The sequence below is a fragment of the Diplotaxodon limnothrissa genome, linkage group LG1, assembly GCF_057381915.1.
Source record: "Diplotaxodon limnothrissa isolate DT_005_m linkage group LG1, D_limnothrissa_male_GT1.1, whole genome shotgun sequence".
Classification (NCBI taxonomy): Eukaryota; Metazoa; Chordata; class Actinopteri; order Cichliformes; family Cichlidae; genus Diplotaxodon; species Diplotaxodon limnothrissa.
The window spans coordinates 21,233,704-21,253,745 of NC_140596.1; the positions used below are offsets into that span (position 1 = coordinate 21,233,704).

A 20,042-nucleotide genomic window follows, 5' to 3' on the forward strand; every position below is an offset into this window, starting at 1 on the left:
TCTGGAAGGAAGGGGTTTGAGCGGGTGACGTGAGTTATTTCTTGAGGAGGTTTTAAGCTTACAAGAAAAGGCAGAGGTTGTGCAGCTCTGCCTGAGATCGTTCTATCATCAGGAGTCAGGGAGACTTGGAAGAGTGAGGACCTGACTCTTAATAACACAAAGTAGGCTCATGGACTGTAAATGGTGAAGCAGTGATTTATTTGTATCACCGTGTGGGTGAACAGTCCCGCCACCCGTAATGACAAGGCCCAATTAAGTGTCGCAATTAGGTTTATAAAACTCCTGTTTGACAGCATGGAGACTGAGAGCAGTTTCTCATCCAACATTGTGCCAACTCCTCGGAGTAAAGTGTGGTGTAAGTGTTTGCTGCAGTAGCTGCATAGCTGTGCTTTTTGCTTTGGCGACACACTGGAAAACAGAGTGTATGAATGAACATGCAAATTAGGTGGTGGGTTTGATCATTCAAGGGGAAGGGTAACCGTGTAAGGCTTTGTATTTTGAAAAGAATAACAATATAGGCATCCATAATAATGGTAGGCTCAGACTTCTGTCCTGACAGTAATGGCCTGTTTCTTGAAATGAATTTAGAAACAGGCTGCTGGAAATTAGTGGTTAACTGCACGGCTTTAACAAAAGCAAAAATTATTTATTTATTTTTTTTCATTGTCAGAAAAGAAAGTTGACACTAAACAATGGAGAAAGCTGCTGCATAGAAGCCCTAACTGATTATGTTTTATATAAAGTCCTAGCAGAGTTGTTTAAGCTGTAAAATTGGTGCAATATTGAAACTGCCACCAAAGTAATATGTTATCCAGTGATATCTTAACTTTTACCAGCCGACCAGTCCACAATTTGAGCTCAGGCCAAAGTAACTAACAACTGTTTGTTGAATTTCAATTAATTGTATTAAAGATATCTCCACAGATATCACTGAGCTCCATATCATGACATTCAAACATTCATAACAATAATGGTAAACACTTCAGTTTGTTGTTTATTTGTAAACAAATATATCCAAAAACAAATATTAGTATAGTCAGACTCTGCTGACCTTTGGGTTACAGCCTAATTTGGAAACGTTAACATGCTGGCCTGCTAAGATTGTTAATGATTTTCAGCATTTTTATCATCGTTGGCATTTGCTTGGTCACAGATGCAAACTGTGCGTTTACTGCCTTTTGTTGTTGTAGATAGATAAACTCTACAAATATATCACTTTTGTAAGTCGTTGCTATCCAATATAATATTTAACGCTAGTTTATTAATTCTATAACTTGGTTATTTTAGCTGTTATTAAGTATATCTGACACATTAGAGCTTTCAGGGACCTAAAATCCACCTATTTGCTCAGCTCAAGACATAATAAACACACAAATTAAAACAGCAAAATACAAAGGATTTAAAATTCTGGTCAGTTTCTTTTTTTGTTTGTTTGTTTGTTTGTTTTTGTATTAGTGTGCTAATCTGTTTGCATATGTGCACTTGACTGAATTTTAAGCTTTGAAAGAAAAAGTTATGCCACTGATCTGCTTTTGGAAACTGCATGAATGAGAATATTAGTCTTTAATCTGGTGTTTTAGTTTTCTTCTGGGACACAGAAGAATTGAGCAACAGCTGCTACAACTGAGCAGTTTCTTTTCAGGCGTTAACAACCACATGAACCAGTGACTTGGTATTACTTGTGGAAATCTGCTAAACCTGATCTGCACCTTAAAATACACAATAAATAAACTAAGGTGATCCTCAGGGGGTTTTGTGGCCTGAACTTTTAAATAGGTGTGTGATCAGCTGCTTTCCAGCTGCTTTCACCAAGGAACCATTAAATTCATTATCATGTACATAATCGTCACCTCATTACCAACCATGAATTTGAATTCCTTGTTTTGAATTTGATTTCTTTTTTAAGAGAAAATAAAGAACAACACTGACAAGTAAATGCATGACCAGATTTGCTTGACGATTTAACTCATCTGCAGAAATTGTGTCAATTTTACCCCAATTGTATCCAGAGTGTATGCCACAGCTTATGTTTGTTCTCTGTGCTGGATGATGCTTATTTGCAGCAAATGCTTTTTGTGTTTTCTTCGGGTTGATGAAAATGATGAAAATAACAGGAAGGATGTCAGCTGTGCTATTTGGTCCTCACATAAGAGCACAGTGTGATCATTTAAAGCTTATTCACACTGAAGCATTGGGTGTTCTGAGATAATGCTGAGTTCAACACATTTAAGTGATTTCTTAGCATCCTCCACAGGCTCTGTTAATGACATCTCCTGTGACAAACCCACACAAATGTGAGCATGTACGCAGAAGAACACATCTTCATTGCTTTGTTGAAGTCTTTGGATGATTTGAGAGGCCATTCACATTCTTCAGATAGCAATCAGCAGAACTGTACAGCCCAATTTATTTTCTAATTCATATCCTTCCAAGATTGAAGTCTCATTTCATTCCACTCAAAGTTTCTTTTTTCTTACTCTGAAATTCATAATCTTTTTGATGTACTAATGCACTAATTAAATAAAAATTGAAATTGTTCATATTTCTGATTGGGTTGTTGAAGAATATGGGGAAATTGTAAATGTTAATATAAATCAAGTGTGTTTTATAATAACCGCAGTCACCAAACCAACCATTTTACGTGTCATTTCATGTCGATTAAAAAGTTTTTCCCAAAACAGAAATCCATTAAGAAGTGTTTGTCATTATACAAATGTATTGTATTTAGCAAAACTTCCCTTCAGTCAGCATTCTGAGTTCATTAACGGTCTCCATTTTCTTGGATGGGATTATTACAGTTGGGAAAAGTTTTTAGAAAGTCCTGCAACAGGGCATTGAGTCTCCCAGAGGTCTTCATTATATGAGGACTTAGTGCCACTAGCTTTTAGAGTCAAAGAGTCAAGCTTTTCCTCCTGGGCACTAGGACTATCCACATTCTCCACCACGGGCACTCCCTCTTCACAGTCAAGGATACAGTAGGCAGCAGAAATAATGAAGGCCCTGTGCTTGTTAGCCACTACGTGCTTTATGCAGTCTCGATGTCATCATGGCCCGCTGCACTGACTGTGAAGTTTCCAAAACTGTTCTTGCACTTGAGTAACAGTCTGACTTTTCAGGTATGATGTAAACATCAGAAGAGAGCTAAGAAGGAAATTCCCTTTTCTTTGTAAAACAGAGTCAGCAATGTGCTCAAAATGTTCCTCAGAGATTCTTGACATGATAGCATCAAACAGTTGCTGGATGGGTGGAACAATGCTCAGTTGGTACCGAGGGGCTCAAAGTGTACCAAGAAAGCATCCACCACGCCGTGAAACCACCAGCAGTCATAACTACTGATACAAAGCAGGATGGATCCATAATTTCTTGTTGCTCAGAACAAATTCTGACTCTGCCATCATCATGTCGCATCAGAAATTGAGATTCATCACCCGAAACAACGTTAATAGTCTGTATGAAATGGCCTGTATGGCCTGTGTTTTTGTATAGTGCTTTACTAGTCCCTAAGGACCCCAAAGCGCTTTACACAACATTCAGTCATCCACCCATTCACACACACATTCACACACTGGTGATGGTAAGCTACATTGTAGCCACAGCTGCCCTGGGGCGCACTGACAGAGGCGAGGCTGCCCAACACTGGCGCCACCGGGCCCTCTGACCACCACCAGTAGGCAAAGGGTGAAGTGTCTTGCCCTAGGGCATTGAGTCTCCCAGAGGTCTTCATTATATGAGGACACAACGACCGAGACTGTCGGAGCCGGGGCTCAAACCGGCAACCTTCCGATTACAAGACGAACTGCCAACTCTTGAGCCACGATCGCCCCTGGTGAACTGGTGTGGTCTTCTGCAGCAGACATGATTTTCTGCCTAATGAGTTTTTGTTAGAGTTATTGTTGGCTTCCTACCAGCTTAAAGCAGTGTGGCCATTCTCCTCGAATCTCTGGCATCAGCAAGGCATCTGCACTCAGAGAACTGCTGCTTTCTGTAATTTTCTCTATGAACCCTAGAGATGGTCGTGTGTGAGAAATTTTAATGGATCAACAGTTTCTGAAATACTCAGTCCAGCGTATCTGGCTCCAACAACGATGCCATGTTCAAAGTTCCTCAAATTAACTTTCTTCCCCATTCTGATGCCCACTTTGAACTTCAGCAGATTGTGTCGACCATGTCTACATGCCTAAATACATTAAGCTGCTGGGTTGTCATTGGCTGATTATACTGGCATTTTTAATGAGATAAGGTGGCCTGTGAGTGTAAAAAAAACAACAGAAAATGGGTCACAGGTCTTTGCAGAAAAAAAAGTTTCCCGTATATTGCCAGTTCTGGCAGCACAGTACAGCTTATTGAAACTCGTCCCTTTCTAAAGTATCCTTTAGACACTTTCAGTGCTCCATAGAGGGCCTGCTTGCTAGCATGAGCATCAGGTACAAGGCCCTAGAGTGTGTAACAGCAACATCTGTGCAGCCTGTGGTGCAGCTGTGTTTTCTTAAAGTCTTCTGGGGTATCTGTCTGTTTTGTGACTTAATTGAATATTTCAAGATAAACTTTTAAACAGCACAACAATAGCTTGGGTTGTTATTGTGAAAAAACTAACAGAACTTTCTTTTCTTTGTATTTGGAATACTTAAATCCAGGTGTGGCAGTGTGGAGGCAGCATCGAAGTCCTGCCTTGTGCTCGCATCGCCCACATAGAGCGTGCTCATAAACCCTACACTGAGGACCTGACATCGCACGTACGTCGAAACGCCCTCAGAGTTGCAGAAGTTTGGATGGATGAGTTTAAAAGCCACGTCTACATGGCCTGGAATATTCCACTGGAGGTCAGTGACCATGTTAATGACAACAAGCACAAGTCACACATGGATTTGAGGGTGGGGAATGTCAGCTTACACCTTGTCAGTAGTGCAATGTGCAATGAAAAAAGTTAATCCCTTGGAAATTGTTGTGATTTTTTTTACACGATTGGACTGCTGATACTTTAGATGTGTGCAGACAAGGAAAATAAACAGCTCTTCTTTAGTGGCATTCATTCACTATTCAGAAAGAGTCTTCAAAGAATGATGGTTCCTTTCCAAAACCCTAAAAATAACATCAAAACAAGAACTTCATAATTTCTCACAGCATGATTGACTGTTTTCCTTTTGTGACATAATCCAAAGGGAGTATTTATAAAGTCAGATGTGCAAACCCACAAATAAGCGATCATATCAGAGAAAAGCACCATAAATTTCAGGATGATCAGGCTGAGTCCAGTCTTCAGCTACCTAATCTAAATGTTGAGGGTTGAGTGTCATCTGTTATCAGCTGCTCTCCTCCCATCACAGATGCTTAGTTGAACGAGGCCCCTGACACCTCCTGAAGGCTCAAATGAAATGATTTTCTTGTGACTTACAGACTGGCCTGAATTAAATACGTGCCACTGAATAAATAAATGCTTAATATGATTCAAGAAAATGGTTTAAATGAGGACATTAGCATTTAGAAAATCCATTGTAAAGGCTGACAATAATAATTTAAAAGATTAATTAAAGAAAGTAACTGGATTATAGTGTGACTTGGGAGTGAAATAATGAATAATACAGAAAGAACAAAATAAAATGCAAAGACAGGCGCTGTACGTCATTTATTCAATATGTTGGAGCAGAAATGCCGCTGATTTACTCTTTTCAGTCTTTTCATTTGAGGCATTTGAGGCTATACTCACATATACTTACGTAATATTTTCAGCGTGTTTTCACAGTTGTATTAGTGTCAAATTTCAAGGATTTCATAAAAAAAAAAGATTTTTATTTGATCTTGGATTTGGTCAATCAAAATAAATATGCACGCTGTGTCATCTTATGTTAAATGTAGCATCCCTCAAAGGCAAAGTCAAATGTTTGTTCACTGAATCTTTTTTCTTGTCCTGAATAATCTGTTTGAATATGTAAATCCATGTTATGAATAGATGAACATCTGCAGGCAATTCATTCAGGCAATAATGAGGCGTTTAACAGAGCCTGTACTCAAGAAGCATGAAATTTTGCCCCAGCTTTAGCCCCATGAATTAACCACACAGTGAAATCATCAGTGTTAATTTACCTCTGAGAGCCTCAAAATGAGCATAGTGCTCATCCGAAGTTTGCATCCATCTGAGTTCACTTTTGGGGGAATTATGTTAAAATGCTCTTCATAGACTACAGCTCTGCATTTAACACCATAATTCCCTCCACACTCACCACCAAGCTGGAGCATCTGGGACTCAGCTCATCTATGTGTCAGTGGATCTCCAACTTCCTAACTGGCAGACCACAGGCAGTAAGGATGGGCGGACATGTCTCAGCCTCCACCACTCTCAGCACTGGAGCCCCCCAGGGGTGTGTTCTGAGCCCCCTGCTGTACTCTTTGTACACATATGACTGTGTGGCCACTACCAGCTCCACCACCATCATCAAGTTTGCTGACGACACCGTCGTGGTGGGCCTGATCTCTGATAACAACGAGACGGCCTACCTGAAGGAGATTAGGAATCTGGAGAACTGGTGCCAGAGGAACAACCTCCTTCTAAACGTCAGTAAGACAAAGGAGCTGATAGTGGACTTCAGCACTAAGCAGGAGAGGAACTACCAGACCCCCGTCATCAACGAGTGCCCAGTGGAGAGAGTGGACAGCTTCAAATACCTCGGAGTTCACATCACGCAGGACCTGTCATGGTCCTGTCACATCAACACCGTGGTGAAAAAGGCCCGACAGCGTCTCTACCACCTCAGACGCTTGAGAGACTTCCAACTGCCCTCCAAGGTGCTCAGGAACTTTTACTCGTGCACCATAGAGAGCATCCTGGCGGGAAACATCTTAACCTGGTTCGGGAACAGCACCATGCAGGACAGACGAGCTCTACAGAGGGTTGTGCGGTCAGCTGAGCGCACCATCCGCTCCGAGCTCCCTGACCTGCACTCAATCTACAGCAGGCGGTGCTGGACCAAGGCCAGGAAGATCGTGAAGGACCTCAGCCATCCCAACAACAGACTGTTCTCTCTGTTGAGGTCAGGAAAGCGATTCCGCTCCCTGAAGACCAACACAGAGAGACTGAGGAGGAGCTTCTTCCCGCAGGCGATACGGTCTCTCAATCACACCACCACACAGTACTGACCCACACATACAGTTCTTACACACACACTGGACTTTCTGGACTTTGGTTTTGCACAACACTGGTCACTATATTCTTCATTTCCGGTTAATACTTGTACAGCTGCTGTTATTGTGTATATATTTATTTATATTTAGATTTCTTCATACATTCTTATATAGTTCTACATTGTGTATTGTGTATTTTGTTGTACAGTTATTTTATTTTCAACTTTAATTTATATATTTATCTTTATCTTATTCTTCCCAGTTAAATTTACCCTTCATTCTAATTTGTGTTGTACAGTTATTTCATTTTTAACCTTAATTTATATTTTATTCCTTTCTAGTTAAATTTACCCTTTTTAATTTTTCATATTTATTTCCTATCTTATTCATAGCCTTTTCCTTTTTTGTTTTCTTTAGGTCACGAGCAGTTGTCCAAGCATTTCACTACATATCGTACTGTGTATGACTGTGTACGTGACAAATAAAATTTGAATTTGAATTTGATTTGATTTGAATTTGAATTTTGTGGATGTTTTTGAACCACGGAGAGCCACATCAGCAATATTTGCATCCTCTTCATCTTAATTGAGAGAGGCGTTGGTGGTGCTAGAGGCAATGCATAGGACAACATGCAGCAGATGGTAACTGTGAGTGGTGGAAGAAGTTTCCAAACCCTGGACTTAAGTAAACTAGAGGTGACACATAAAAAAAACAACTCAATCTTAAATCCAAGAAATTCACTTAAACAACTGAAATGAAAGCTGTACTTTTAAATATACACTTAATCTAATGTTATTTTTCACCACTAGTAATATAAGGCAAGATGGATTTTAAGTCAAAACAGAAAAAACATTAAAACTTTATAGGGGCTGTTCAAATGCACAACAAACGGCTGCACAATGCACCTCAATGACACATTATTTGAGTCATCTTTTTACAATCTACAGGTAATCAATTCTGTACTCTGCGTGAGCATCTCTGAGTTGTCCTGTGTGTTGCTGTTTCCTTAATGCAGGACTCAGGGATTGATATTGGCGATGTGTCTGAGAGGAAGGCTCTGAGGAAGAGGCTGCAGTGTAAAACTTTCCGCTGGTACCTGGTCAACATCTACCCAGATATGAGGATGTACAGTGAAACCATCGCATACGGAGTAGTAAGCTGCCAACTCTCTCTTCATCCTAAATTCAGTTCGGTGTCTGCAAATGCCAACGCAGGGCTAAACCGTGCCTGAGCAAATCATTTTAATCACTTGTGCTGGGATATGGATGGCTGCAGTCAGGAACACAAACAGTTCATATAGACCAGGTTGCTTCAGCAACTCTGACACTTGCCTACACTACACAGCTGAAGTATTTATTATTTTTTTGATTCTTATGATTTTTCATATAAACTGCAGTAAGGTTAATTAAAAGATACCTGTAGCATAGTCTTCTAGAGAGCGTTGCGGCACAGTTTTCAGTCAGAAATGCCAGAAAACATAACACCCAATTGGCATGCTGGCAATGCTTCTATTTGCCCATTCCTAGGTGTTCTCAAACAGCTGCATTTCCACGGTCCTCCCACGCCACATCACTACGATCCACCCTAATCCACAGTGACACACAGGCCACACTATTATCACACTCATTTTTATCTTTTTTTCCCCCCCACATTAACTGACAGTAGATAGTGGATGGATACAGACAAGGGAATAGATGAGTCTCATTACATTAATTTCCCAGAATTAGTTGACCTAATTACCCCGTATTTGTGCCATGCATTCACGGGTTACTCAGTTGTGGTGTCATGTGGGTTCATTACGTGCAACAGATTGTCAACCTTGTCTAATGAAAACAACAAAATACAAAGGCAAGGCGGCAGTGTCAAACTAATTTTTCAGTATTATTTATGCTAAAGATAGGTGTTTATCTCTGTGTGTGTGTGTGTGTGTGTGTGTGTGTGTGTGTGTGTGTGTGTGTGTGTGTGTGTGTGTACACGCAAGAGAAAGACAATGCGAGAAATTGCCTATTTGGATTTTGTGGATGTATACAATCAAATGTGATTTAGGTTGATTAGTTAACCCAGCCCAGCAGATTTAATTTGATTTGATTTGAGTCTCCCCAAGGTATACACTCTTCCACATGCATAACAAATACACTACTGAGAGATAAAGAAAGCTGATATTTCATGTGACATTGCCATGCCATATGCCATGCACTAACATAAGAAATTACACTTTACAGCTAGCTTATGAATTATAGCTAATGATGTGTATTTGGATCTTTACCTATAAAGTTGCCAAGGAACTGCCAGTGCCTCTACTTTTACTTCTAGTAATGCAGCTAACTGAGTAGCCCCATTCATCATGCATAATTACCAGCCACATCCATTAAAAGTAACTCTCTCCTTAATGATCTGTGCACTTCTAAGTTTTTACTTTACTGGCCACAAAAATAGGCCCCATGGATCTGTTATTTTTATAGACTAGTATAGACCGTAAGTACACAAGATATTGCCTTTATTGTAATATGAACAATCTAAAAGATGATGGCCACAGTTTAGCCTTCATCACCAAATTGATTATTTATTCAAGCAATTGGAGGGGGGCAAAGTATACAGTTCAGTCAGATGACAGAACACATCATAAAATCCAGTTTGTATAACCTATTCCTACCCAAAGGTCTTTCTGAGCTTCCTACTCGAAAATGACATGGCCAAAATGAATGGAGTATTTCTCTGCAATTACAAACTCTCTGTAAACAATCTTGGTATCAAAATAAAGCTAATACACCTTTAAAAAGAGCCCATGAGGTTGCCATCCCCCTGGTGGAATGAGCTCTCACTCCCTGGGGCAAAGCAAGGCCCTTAGTGCTGTACGCCAGTGAGATAGCTTCTATAATCCAGTGCACGCACTGGACAAAGACAATGCATCCTCCTCTGCTCTTCAGCTGCAAAAGAAGGGGAGCAACTCAAGCTCCATTGAGTTATAAGATGCAGGCATGATCTTGGGAAAATATGCAGCATTCGGACGCAATATGACCTTGCAGCCGACAGCAGAGAACTGTGTGTGGAAGGGATGCACAGGGAGAGCATGAAGGTCACCCATTCGCTTTGCCGAAGCCAAAGCGAGAAACAATGCAGTCTTATATGAGATAAATTATATATCCACAAACCCAATGGTTTCAAAAGGGGAGCCACAAAGGGGCTCCAGCACCAAAGACAAGTCACGCGAATCCCATTTAAAAAAACATATGGCGAGGGGATGTGCACCTGGTGCCACCCTGTAAAAAAAAAATAATATGACAAGCAGATAGCTGCTAAATAAACCTTAATTGTAGAAAATGAAAGGCCCTTATCCAGCAGCTCCTGCAGGAATGTCAAAACATCCACAATAGAGCACTAGAATGGGAGAGTGTGGCGGTCCTGGCACCATTGCTTGAAGCCTCTATTGGATGAGACCCTAACGCTCTGAATTGTCGCCACCACACTAGGTGGCAGGCCCCTATTAACCAAGTTTGACCTTTCAGCAGGTAAGCATATAGGCGCCACAGATCTGGACTCGGATGAACCACTTCTCCTCCTGTCTGGAAGAGGAGATCCCTGCGGAGAAGAAGCTGCCAAGGACTTGCTGCTAGCAGACTGATTATCTCTGCACACCACGACCTTGTGGGCCACCAAGGGGCCACTAGAATCAGAGAGACTGCCAACGCACTCTCTCTAGAACCAGAGGGGAAATGCATACAGGAGCATATCTGGCCATTGGTGCGCCAGCCCGTCCATGCCCAAGGGTGCATCGTGGTCGATTTTGGACAAGAACAGTGGGCAGTGAGCGATGAAACAAGGCCACTCTGTGCTGCAACAAACGTGCATGTCTGGAAAGCCAGCATATTTCCAGGAATGAAATCTGCTGACTTGGGATTGGCGAGCTCTTTTGAAAGTTCACAAAGAAACCGAGTGTCTGAATGTGTGACAGAACCAGTGACAGCTGTGTCGCCGCTTGCTGTCTGGAGCAAGCTACGAGCCCAGTTGTCTAGATAGGCTAAGATGCAGGTTCCTCTCTCTCTGAAGAGTCTGAGTGCTGCCTCCGCACATTTTGTAAAGATGCGAGGAGCAGGCAACAACCTGAACGGCAGACCCAGGTATTCATAGGCTATGCCCTCAAATGCAAACCTCAGGAACTGCCTGTGGTTCAGGTGTAAAGCCACTTGAAAATAGGCATCCGTTAGATCGATTGTTGCAAACCAATCACCTGGGCCGGCTTAATTCAAAAGCTGTCTGAGTGTTAGCATCTTGAACTTGTACGTTCATAGATACTTAAGGTCGAGGATGGGACAAAGCCCTCCCCCTTTTTTCGGAACAACAAAATAACATTTTCTGTCTCCGAAGCAGGGACCACTCATATTGCTTTTTTCTGCAATAGCGCATTTATTTCTTCCCTCAGTATCACTGCTGCCTCGTTGCCAACAGTAGTGTTGATGACTCTGCGGAAACGAGAATCATCAACGGAATTGCAACCTGTAACCCATAGCTGCGGTTCGCAACACCCACGGGGAGGTGGCGCAAGCATGCCATTGAGGGAGCCAGCTAGATGACCTGCAGCACTGCTGGTGTGACGTTGTCAATTGTAACATGGTAACATGTACATTAACACATTTTGTTGGAGGAACCTTTCCTGGGGCACAACAATGAAAAACAGCGGGAATACTTGATGTGGTCACCTGAACATTTAACACACCCGAACCAGGAGTTACAACCTGAGACATTTTGTGTGCCAGGGGTTTTTGCTTGGGAGACGGTGTTAGGAAAGTGCAGCGCCTTCTGGGGCTGACAACCTGAACAGAACTTAAGTGGTGCCTCTTGGGCGGCAACAGAGGGGGAAAAGCAGTGTCTCCACTTTCTCCACTCAATTCCACAGCTCAGAGGGTTAACCTATTGTGATGGAAATTTATGTATTGGTCCCACGTTTTAGTAATATCGCTTTTGGGTGATTTAATCCGTCTTCGGATTCGGATGAAGCCGGGGCCCCAGAGTTGGAGAGGAGAGTGTCATGCCTTGCAACAGCCGTCCATCCCAGGACTTTCTCCACAAACGTCACCCATCTTTCCAGGGTTGAGCACCAGAGCTGGTGACAAAATGTAGAGGCTTCCGGCTCTGTCAATGCTCTCCTAGCATGGACAATCCCCAGGCAGACAGGGCAGGCATCGTGCTGGTCTTTGTTGTGAAAACAGAAACCGCACCACTGAGGACAGGGGTGGACAAAAGATTTCTGCTTTACTCGCTTAGGTTTGGAGTCCATTCCAAAGCGCAAAGCAAAACGATGCACAAGAAAAGTCGAAGTTAGTGCTCCAACTGCGTCAAGTCGGCAGACAACGGAGCTAACTAGCAACAGCTAGCTAGCCCAAATCAGCAGAGGTATTCTCAGTGAGGTGAAGAGCATAAAAACTGAGGGATGACTGTGATGACAGGGGGTATATGTGCAGGCGGGGCTGTGCGTATGTCATCACAGGTCATCCACCTTAAAGGCGTGAATAAAGGTTTCTTCAGCCATGACACGCGAGGATATGATATCCCACACTTATGTGTTGTACTGAGTGAATTGACTTAAAGGAAACTTGAAGTCATTGTGGGTTGCATACCTCTTGAGCATTGGGGCTCAAGAAGATATATCAGTTCAAAAATCATTAGACTAATCATAAGATCATAAGAGCTCATGGGTTGTTTGGGTTATTCCTACTGACTGTAGGAGAGAAAAGGACAGAGCATTGTTGTGCCGTATTTACTGTTTTTTATTTTTGTCTTTATATTAAAATCTCACTGACTTTCTGTTTACAACATCATTACACTTCTTATAATCAGATTCACTACAGAATGCTTACTTTTAATAATTTTATTACATCTGTTCATTTTACATACTATTTCAAGAGCAAGAGTTGAGGCTCAGGTGTGAAATTTATGGTTTTCAGGGTTTTTATCAATTTTTATCGTTATTTTTTGATCGTTTTTATCGTTAACTCAGTTTCCCTGTGTCTTTTCCCATGTATTATGAATACATCTTTTTTTTTGGTACCGGTACAGATTTTATTTTGTTGTATTACCTTAAAGCCCGGTCTGTGAAAATATTGTAGGACTGTTACCGCGCCAGATCCGCGACCCCGAACCGTAGTAAGGAAACCTCTGGCAGTTACTTGAAGGTTCCGTGACTTGCTCGTAGCCGGCAACTAGCTTACTGTACAGGTCAACTCCGCTAGTAAAAAGATCAAAGGAGGCGTAGGAAAACTGCTTCACCGAACTTTATTTCTTCTCCAACGCACAAACACACCGTGTACAGTGGGCTGAAACAGTTTACTCACAGCGAGCATCGCCGACACAACTCTGGCTGCCAAGGGAGTTATTATATTCCTTTTACTAATTTTCTTTCCGTCTCTTCTGTTGTTAACCGTTACTTTTTCCCCTTCTCGTCTCTCTCTCCACACAACTACACCAGGGCAGTCCCGCTACACACATCCCAAATACATTTCCCATCAGGCTTCACCCTTAAAGGGCCATGCTTGTAATAGGACATAAACCGGTCCGTGGCACAAAAAAGGTTGGGGACCGCTGCTTTATTTGGTGTATGAAGCTGTGGGAATCACAAACTTTTTAACAATAAATAAAACTGCAAATTCTGCTGTTTATTAGGTGTAATGTTTATCACATTCACTATGTTAGCCTAGCTAATGTTAGCCTAATGTTCGCTAATCTGCCCTAGCACAAAGTCAAAAGTGCAATGAATGAAAATTTGTTTAGTTTTCACAGGTATTTGGTCATAAAAGAAAAGACTGGATAAACTGATGATCTGATGAATTACCTCTGGCTGGATAACCCAGTATCAGGCCAAAATGGGTAATATGCGCACAAGCCCACCATGTCCATTTCCATGCAGAAGTCACAATAAGTTGCAGAAGGCTGCAGTACCAGCAGAGGGAGACATTTTATTTTTAGCCAACATGAAAATAATCACAGGAAAGAATTTAAACAGACATTATTAACACATTAGCATCTAAATACATAGGGCTGTTCGATATAACGATATATATCGGTAGAGAAAGAAACCAGACTCATTGATCGCAATCCTCATTCAATGTTCTTAACGGCAGTAGAAGAAAAGGAAATCATTGATATTGTTGGGAAATTACAAACAAAAAACTCCACAGACTCTGATGACATAGATATGGAAATAGTCAAGAAAGTGATAGAGGGCATTTCCAAACCCTTAACACATATCTGCAATTTGTCCATACAAACTGGTACATTCCCGACACAAATGAAAATAGCTAAAGTAACACCATTGTTCAAAAATGGTGATAAACACCAATTCACAAATTATAGGCCTGTCTCTCTACTTTCTCAATTTTCAAAAATACTGGAAAAGGTTTTTATTAATCGACTTGACAAATTTATAGACAAACATAAAATAATAACGGATAGTCAGTATGGTTTCAGATCAAATAGATCAACATCATTGGCATTAATAGAATTGATTGAAAATATCACTAACAATATAGATAAAAGACAATGTATAGCTAGTATATTCATCGACCTAAAAAAAGCTTTTGATACAATTAATCATGAAATATTACTCGATAAATTGGAGTATTATGGCATTAGAGGAGTGGTGTTAGAGTGGGTAAAGAGTTATTTGAGAGACAGGAAACAATTTGTGAAAATTGGGGAACATCAATCAGAGTGTATGGACATTGTTTGTGGAGTTCCGCAGGGGTCAGTATTGGGACCAAAGCTGTTTATCCTCTATATCAACGATATATGTAGAACATCAGATATATTACAGTTTATTCTGTTTGCAGATGATACAAATATTTTTTGTGCTGGAGAGAACTTACAGCAGCTTTTGGAAATTGTCACACAAGAAATGATTAAACTGAAAACATGGTTTGATAGAAATAAGTTATCATTAAATTTGGAAAAAACGACATTTATGTTATTTGGAAATTATAAAAAAGATGCCGAAGCAAAGTTATTAGTAAATAATGTCGAATTAGAGCAAGTTTCGGATACAAAATTTCTGGGTGTGATAATAGATAACAAAATCTGCTGGAAACCTCATATAAAGTATGTACAAGCTAAACTGTCAAGAAGTGTCTCCATACTGAGTAAAGTTAAATATTTTTTGCCTTCCAAATCACTCCGGGTACTTTACTGTTCACTTATATTGCCATATTTGGAATACTGTGCGGAAATTTGGGGAAACACATATAAAACTTCACTTCAACCAATATGTAAAATTCAAAAAAAAGCAATCAGGATAATTAGTAAAGCTGGATATAGAGACCATACTAACGCCATGTTTTTGAAATTAAAAATATTGAAGTTTATGGATCTTATAAAATACAAAACGGCAAAAATTATGTAGATACAATATGTTACCAAGAAATATACAGAGGATGTTCTATGACAGAGAAGGAGACTATGAACTAAGGGGTAAATTGAATCTGAAGATTCTTAAAGCACGGTCAAATGTTAAAACCTTTTGCGTAACTATTTATGGAGTAAAACTGTGGAATAGCTTTACTGCAGAATTACAGCAATGCTCAGGAATTGGCAAGTTCATAAAGACACTTCGAAAATTACTCTTGGAAGGATATGATATTGAAAAAGACAATCACCCATTGTATGTATAAATATGTCAACTCGTATTTAAATTATAAATATCGTGCCAGCCTTGTTGATATAAGTTTTCTTGTGTATTGTGTGGAATATGTGATGAGGAGAATTAGGTAAATATGTGGGATTAATAAGATGTTGAGCAGGGGTAGGAGTTAATAAGTATGTGCATACTTCTTCCTACTCCTTTTCAGACCAAACAACTGTTATCTCATGTTAGACGAATGTGTTTTATTTTATTATATTTTTCTTGTTTGTCTGTACAAATACGTGTGTGTGTGTATATCTACACATATATTCATATTCGTAAATGAAAATACATGTAGACGAGTATATATTGGTTTTTTTGTTTGTTTTATTATGTCTGAAATAAATAAAGATACAAATACAAATACAAATACGATATAAAAACTTCTATCGTTTCCTAATACGCTATCGTTTGTTTCGTGGTGTCGTAAAATAAACTGTTTACAGCAATATTTTTTCATCATTTTGATGGTCATTGTAGTGGCTATATTAATTTCTTAAAGTTCTCTCTTTCTCTTATATTTAATATAACCACACGGACAAGTGCCTGTTTTTACATGTTGTTGTTAGCAACAATGATGGTAAAACCATCGCGTGGCTCCGCTGTCCGCTTGTTTGTTTTCTACTAAACCTTTCACAATAAAGCTCAAGATCCTGTTGAGACTTTTCAAATAAAACTGAATCACGTGAAAGAGTATGCAGAGAGTTTACGGATGAGAAGAAAAAAAAGAAAAAAGAAAAAGAGCTGTTAGGTGCTAAAAAATAAACCTTAGACTCAAACTTTGAAAGAAAATGTATAGTTTCATGCATCGGTTAAAACACTCGAATCCAGATAAAGGACGCCCAGCTGGAAAAACTTCACGCAAGTCGAGTTGCCCGAGCGTCACAGAATTTACAGAAAATATTACATTTTTGTGATTTATATTGTTGTCAGGACGATAAACGTCTTATGATATGAGATTTTTGTCATATCGCACAGCCCTATAAATACATATTAGCCGCCTATCTTAATTGTTTGCAGTGATTAAGGACCCTGGAATGTATTTCATACCTTCCTTGCTCATTAGTGACTTCTTGGCTTTAAATATATTATCTCCGCCTGCTGTTATGGAAACTTCTGCATGCGTGTCCATTTCACACTTTGAAGAAGCAAAGCATAAAATGGAAACGGTGGCCCGGTGTTTCTGTTACACGCTTTGCAGTGATATCGGGTTGTCCTCACATTTTCAATTCACGTGTTTCAGGTCTATTTATTTCTCCCTCATCTTGTCCTCTACAGCTTTGTATCTAATTCCTGTTCCTATCCAGCTTTGTATTTGCTGTGCACACATTAGAGCAGTCCAATCAAATCTGAAGGATTTCATTTTTAAATCTCTCTTGTAACAATACTCCACCCACATATTTTCTGAAACATGTTTCATGCATCATCTTTCAAAAGCTAAAGGTCCTGATGGTTCAACGTGACTGTTTTCCCATAGGTGTCGCTTACTGTTACATATTTATTGTTTTTATAGCTTTAGAATAGTTTAGACCTGTACTGTTGATGTGGCCATGTGCTGCCTGTGGATCTACTGATTATCAGATACGAGTAGACATCCCCGGAGCAACTGTGTTCTTCTGATCTCACATCTTTGCCTAATTCACTCCTTGCTCAAACCACTATCCCTGAGCTCCCTGCGGTGCACTTTGTATCTTGCAATCTTGCCAACCTTTGTCATGACGCACATGAATAACCCTCTGGGCCTCAAAATCTGAGTCATGTTCATGAAGCGTAACAGTTCTGATTTACATTTTTATAGAGTAAAAATTAGTTTAAGAGGATTCAGAACATGATTCATGTTTAGATCTTTCGACCCACTCACGTCCATTTTCCTCTGTATTTCCTGTAATTATGCTTTAAACCTCATATTCTGTGAGTTACAGTGAAGATGTATGATTGATGTTGGTATTAGATGGTTTCTGTGGGATGTAAACCTCTCTGGCCTCTTAATTAGTTACATCTTGCTTGTACTGGGTTGGATCACCTTTTGCCTTCAGAACTGCATTAATTATATGTGGCATAGATTCAAAAAGGTGCTGGAAACATTCCTCAGATGTACACTTGGTACTAAGGAGCCTGAATTTTGCCAAGAAATTTCCCACACACTATCAAACCAGCCTGAATCATTGATACGAGGCAGGTTGGATCCATGCTTGCGTGTTGTTCAGAACAAATTCTGACTGATCAAATGCTGACTGATCCAGCACAAATTGAGATTCATCAGACCAGGCAGTGTTTTTCCAACCTTCAATTGTTCAATTTTGGTTATATTCAAGTTATACAATCATGTTTCATGTTTTTAGCTTCCTGTTAACAGGTATAACCAATAAAGTGGCGAGTGTAATTCTTATTTGTCTTTCTGGGTTTTTAGCTCCAAACTTACACAGTTTTGTAGAAGTATTTTCGAAGCAAAAACAAGCACTGCATCAGGAAGTACTAACTGTCTCGGTAATAATTTCCTCCCCTATGGAAGAAGAAATAATGCAGTGCAGAGTTGAACAGAGCTTCCTCGCTCTGTTCGTGGACTGTTTTTGGCTTATTGATCAAACATGTAGTACTCTGACATGTCCATCTGCATCTAAAGGACAATGGTCACTCTTTCGAGGATGCCAATGTTCACATTTTGGAAAGAGAAGCCAGATAGTTTGAAAGAAGAGTGAAAGAAGCCATCTATGTCCACTGTGAACGACCATGTTTGAACAGAGGCGGTGGCTTGCAACACCAACTGTCTGCCATCTACAATCCAGTTTTGAGATCCCTTCCCAGACACCTTAACGCCCACTCACATCCTGGACCATTTGACCTCAGGAAATCACATGATAGGGTGGGGCCAGGTTTCACAATGAGCTCACCCGAAACCTTGGCTGATTGTGACCTACACCCGTTTTCACACCTTGGCTCGTGTGATTAGGTAAAGGATCATTAGGGGATCCTTTTGTCCCTCTCAGGGGGACACTCCCACAGGGTTTAAATCTGGGACTCTCCACCATTTGACCTTAGAACTGAAGAAGCTTCTCAGATGAGAGGTGAAACGTCTTCAAGCAACTTAAAGAAGTCCAGATGCTTTTCTTTCCAAGCTCCTTAGACTCTGACATGTAGTACTTTGGATTACAAAAGCATCATAATCAGTACATACTCCAGCATAATAAATAAAACTGACCATGCATACAAAACAGCACAGAAAATATCATTGTCTTGTAGCAGTGTCCTCCGTACACCATCGATTTTTCACACATTTGGAGTAACAAATTGAAGAACTAACAGGACTTCTCTCAGACAAAGAAAAGACACTTGCTGCAGCAAGCATTATAAAATGGTACCAGGATCAATCGACGGAGTAATAAAGTGACATGTAATTTACCACCTTAAATAATTGCCTTTTTTTGCTCAGTTAGTTAAACTCTTAAGGGTGGTCAAGAATTCTCCCTTTGAGTACAATTGTAATTCTGCAGGACAGCAAAAATCTTTTTTTTCTCGCATGTTTCTTTTCAGTTTTCTTTGTAGCTACTTCAATAAATTAAAGGAGGTGAATAAATCAAGCTGTACTAGAAAAGAGCGCATCGAGTTGTCTTTTAATTATGACAGGCTTGAATGGAAGCTCGGCACTTCGCTGCGTGAACCTTGTAGAAATTAGATACTACTGTTGATGGAAGCACATATTTCTAAAGGATGTAAAGGTAACATAACAAACTTCATTTAGTTTATAGTGTTACCTGCTTGTGCCACATGTAAACACAGTCATAGTACTGACTTTAAAAACTAAATTTTGTTTCTTTGTGCATTTCCCCAGTTGAAAAATTCTCTGAAGACTGATCTGTGTCTGGACCAGGGGCCTGACAATGACAACATGCCCATCCTGTATCTCTGCCACGGGATGACACCACAGGTTAGTGCTCTCCTAAACATCCTCTCTGTCTCCGCTTCACTTCAGCATGGAGCAAATACTAAAACTGAATATAATACCTATATATCTTGGGTTGTCTTACCCAAACTTGTTTTATCTTATCAAGATAACCTTAGCAACAGTCCCGGGTGTTTTTAAATACATATTAAACTTGTCTCTAATCGCAATACACCTCAATTTAGCTGTGAACCTTCCTGAAGGAATTCAGCTCGGAATAAAATTCCACATTATCAACAAAACAAGTTGCAAAGACCATGTTTTTGATTACAATATTTTGTACCTTGATCTTTTTCTCCAGCTTTCTGTTTACACTCT

The 20,042-nt window shown here is 40.1% G+C and overlaps 1 protein-coding gene across 1 annotated transcript in view; it reads left to right on the forward strand.

Annotated features, from left to right (window-relative positions):
* galnt18b (UDP-N-acetyl-alpha-D-galactosamine:polypeptide N-acetylgalactosaminyltransferase 18b) overlaps positions 1-20,042 on the forward strand; it is a 97,116-nt gene that overhangs the window by 68,260 nt on the left and 8,814 nt on the right. Inside the window, exons 7-9 of the mRNA XM_085354867.1 lie at positions 4,635-4,820; positions 8,132-8,269; positions 19,614-19,709. Of these exons, the coding sequence (XP_085210993.1) occupies positions 4,635-4,820; positions 8,132-8,269; positions 19,614-19,709 (420 nt within the window). The remainder of the gene's footprint in view (positions 1-4,634; positions 4,821-8,131; positions 8,270-19,613; positions 19,710-20,042) is intronic.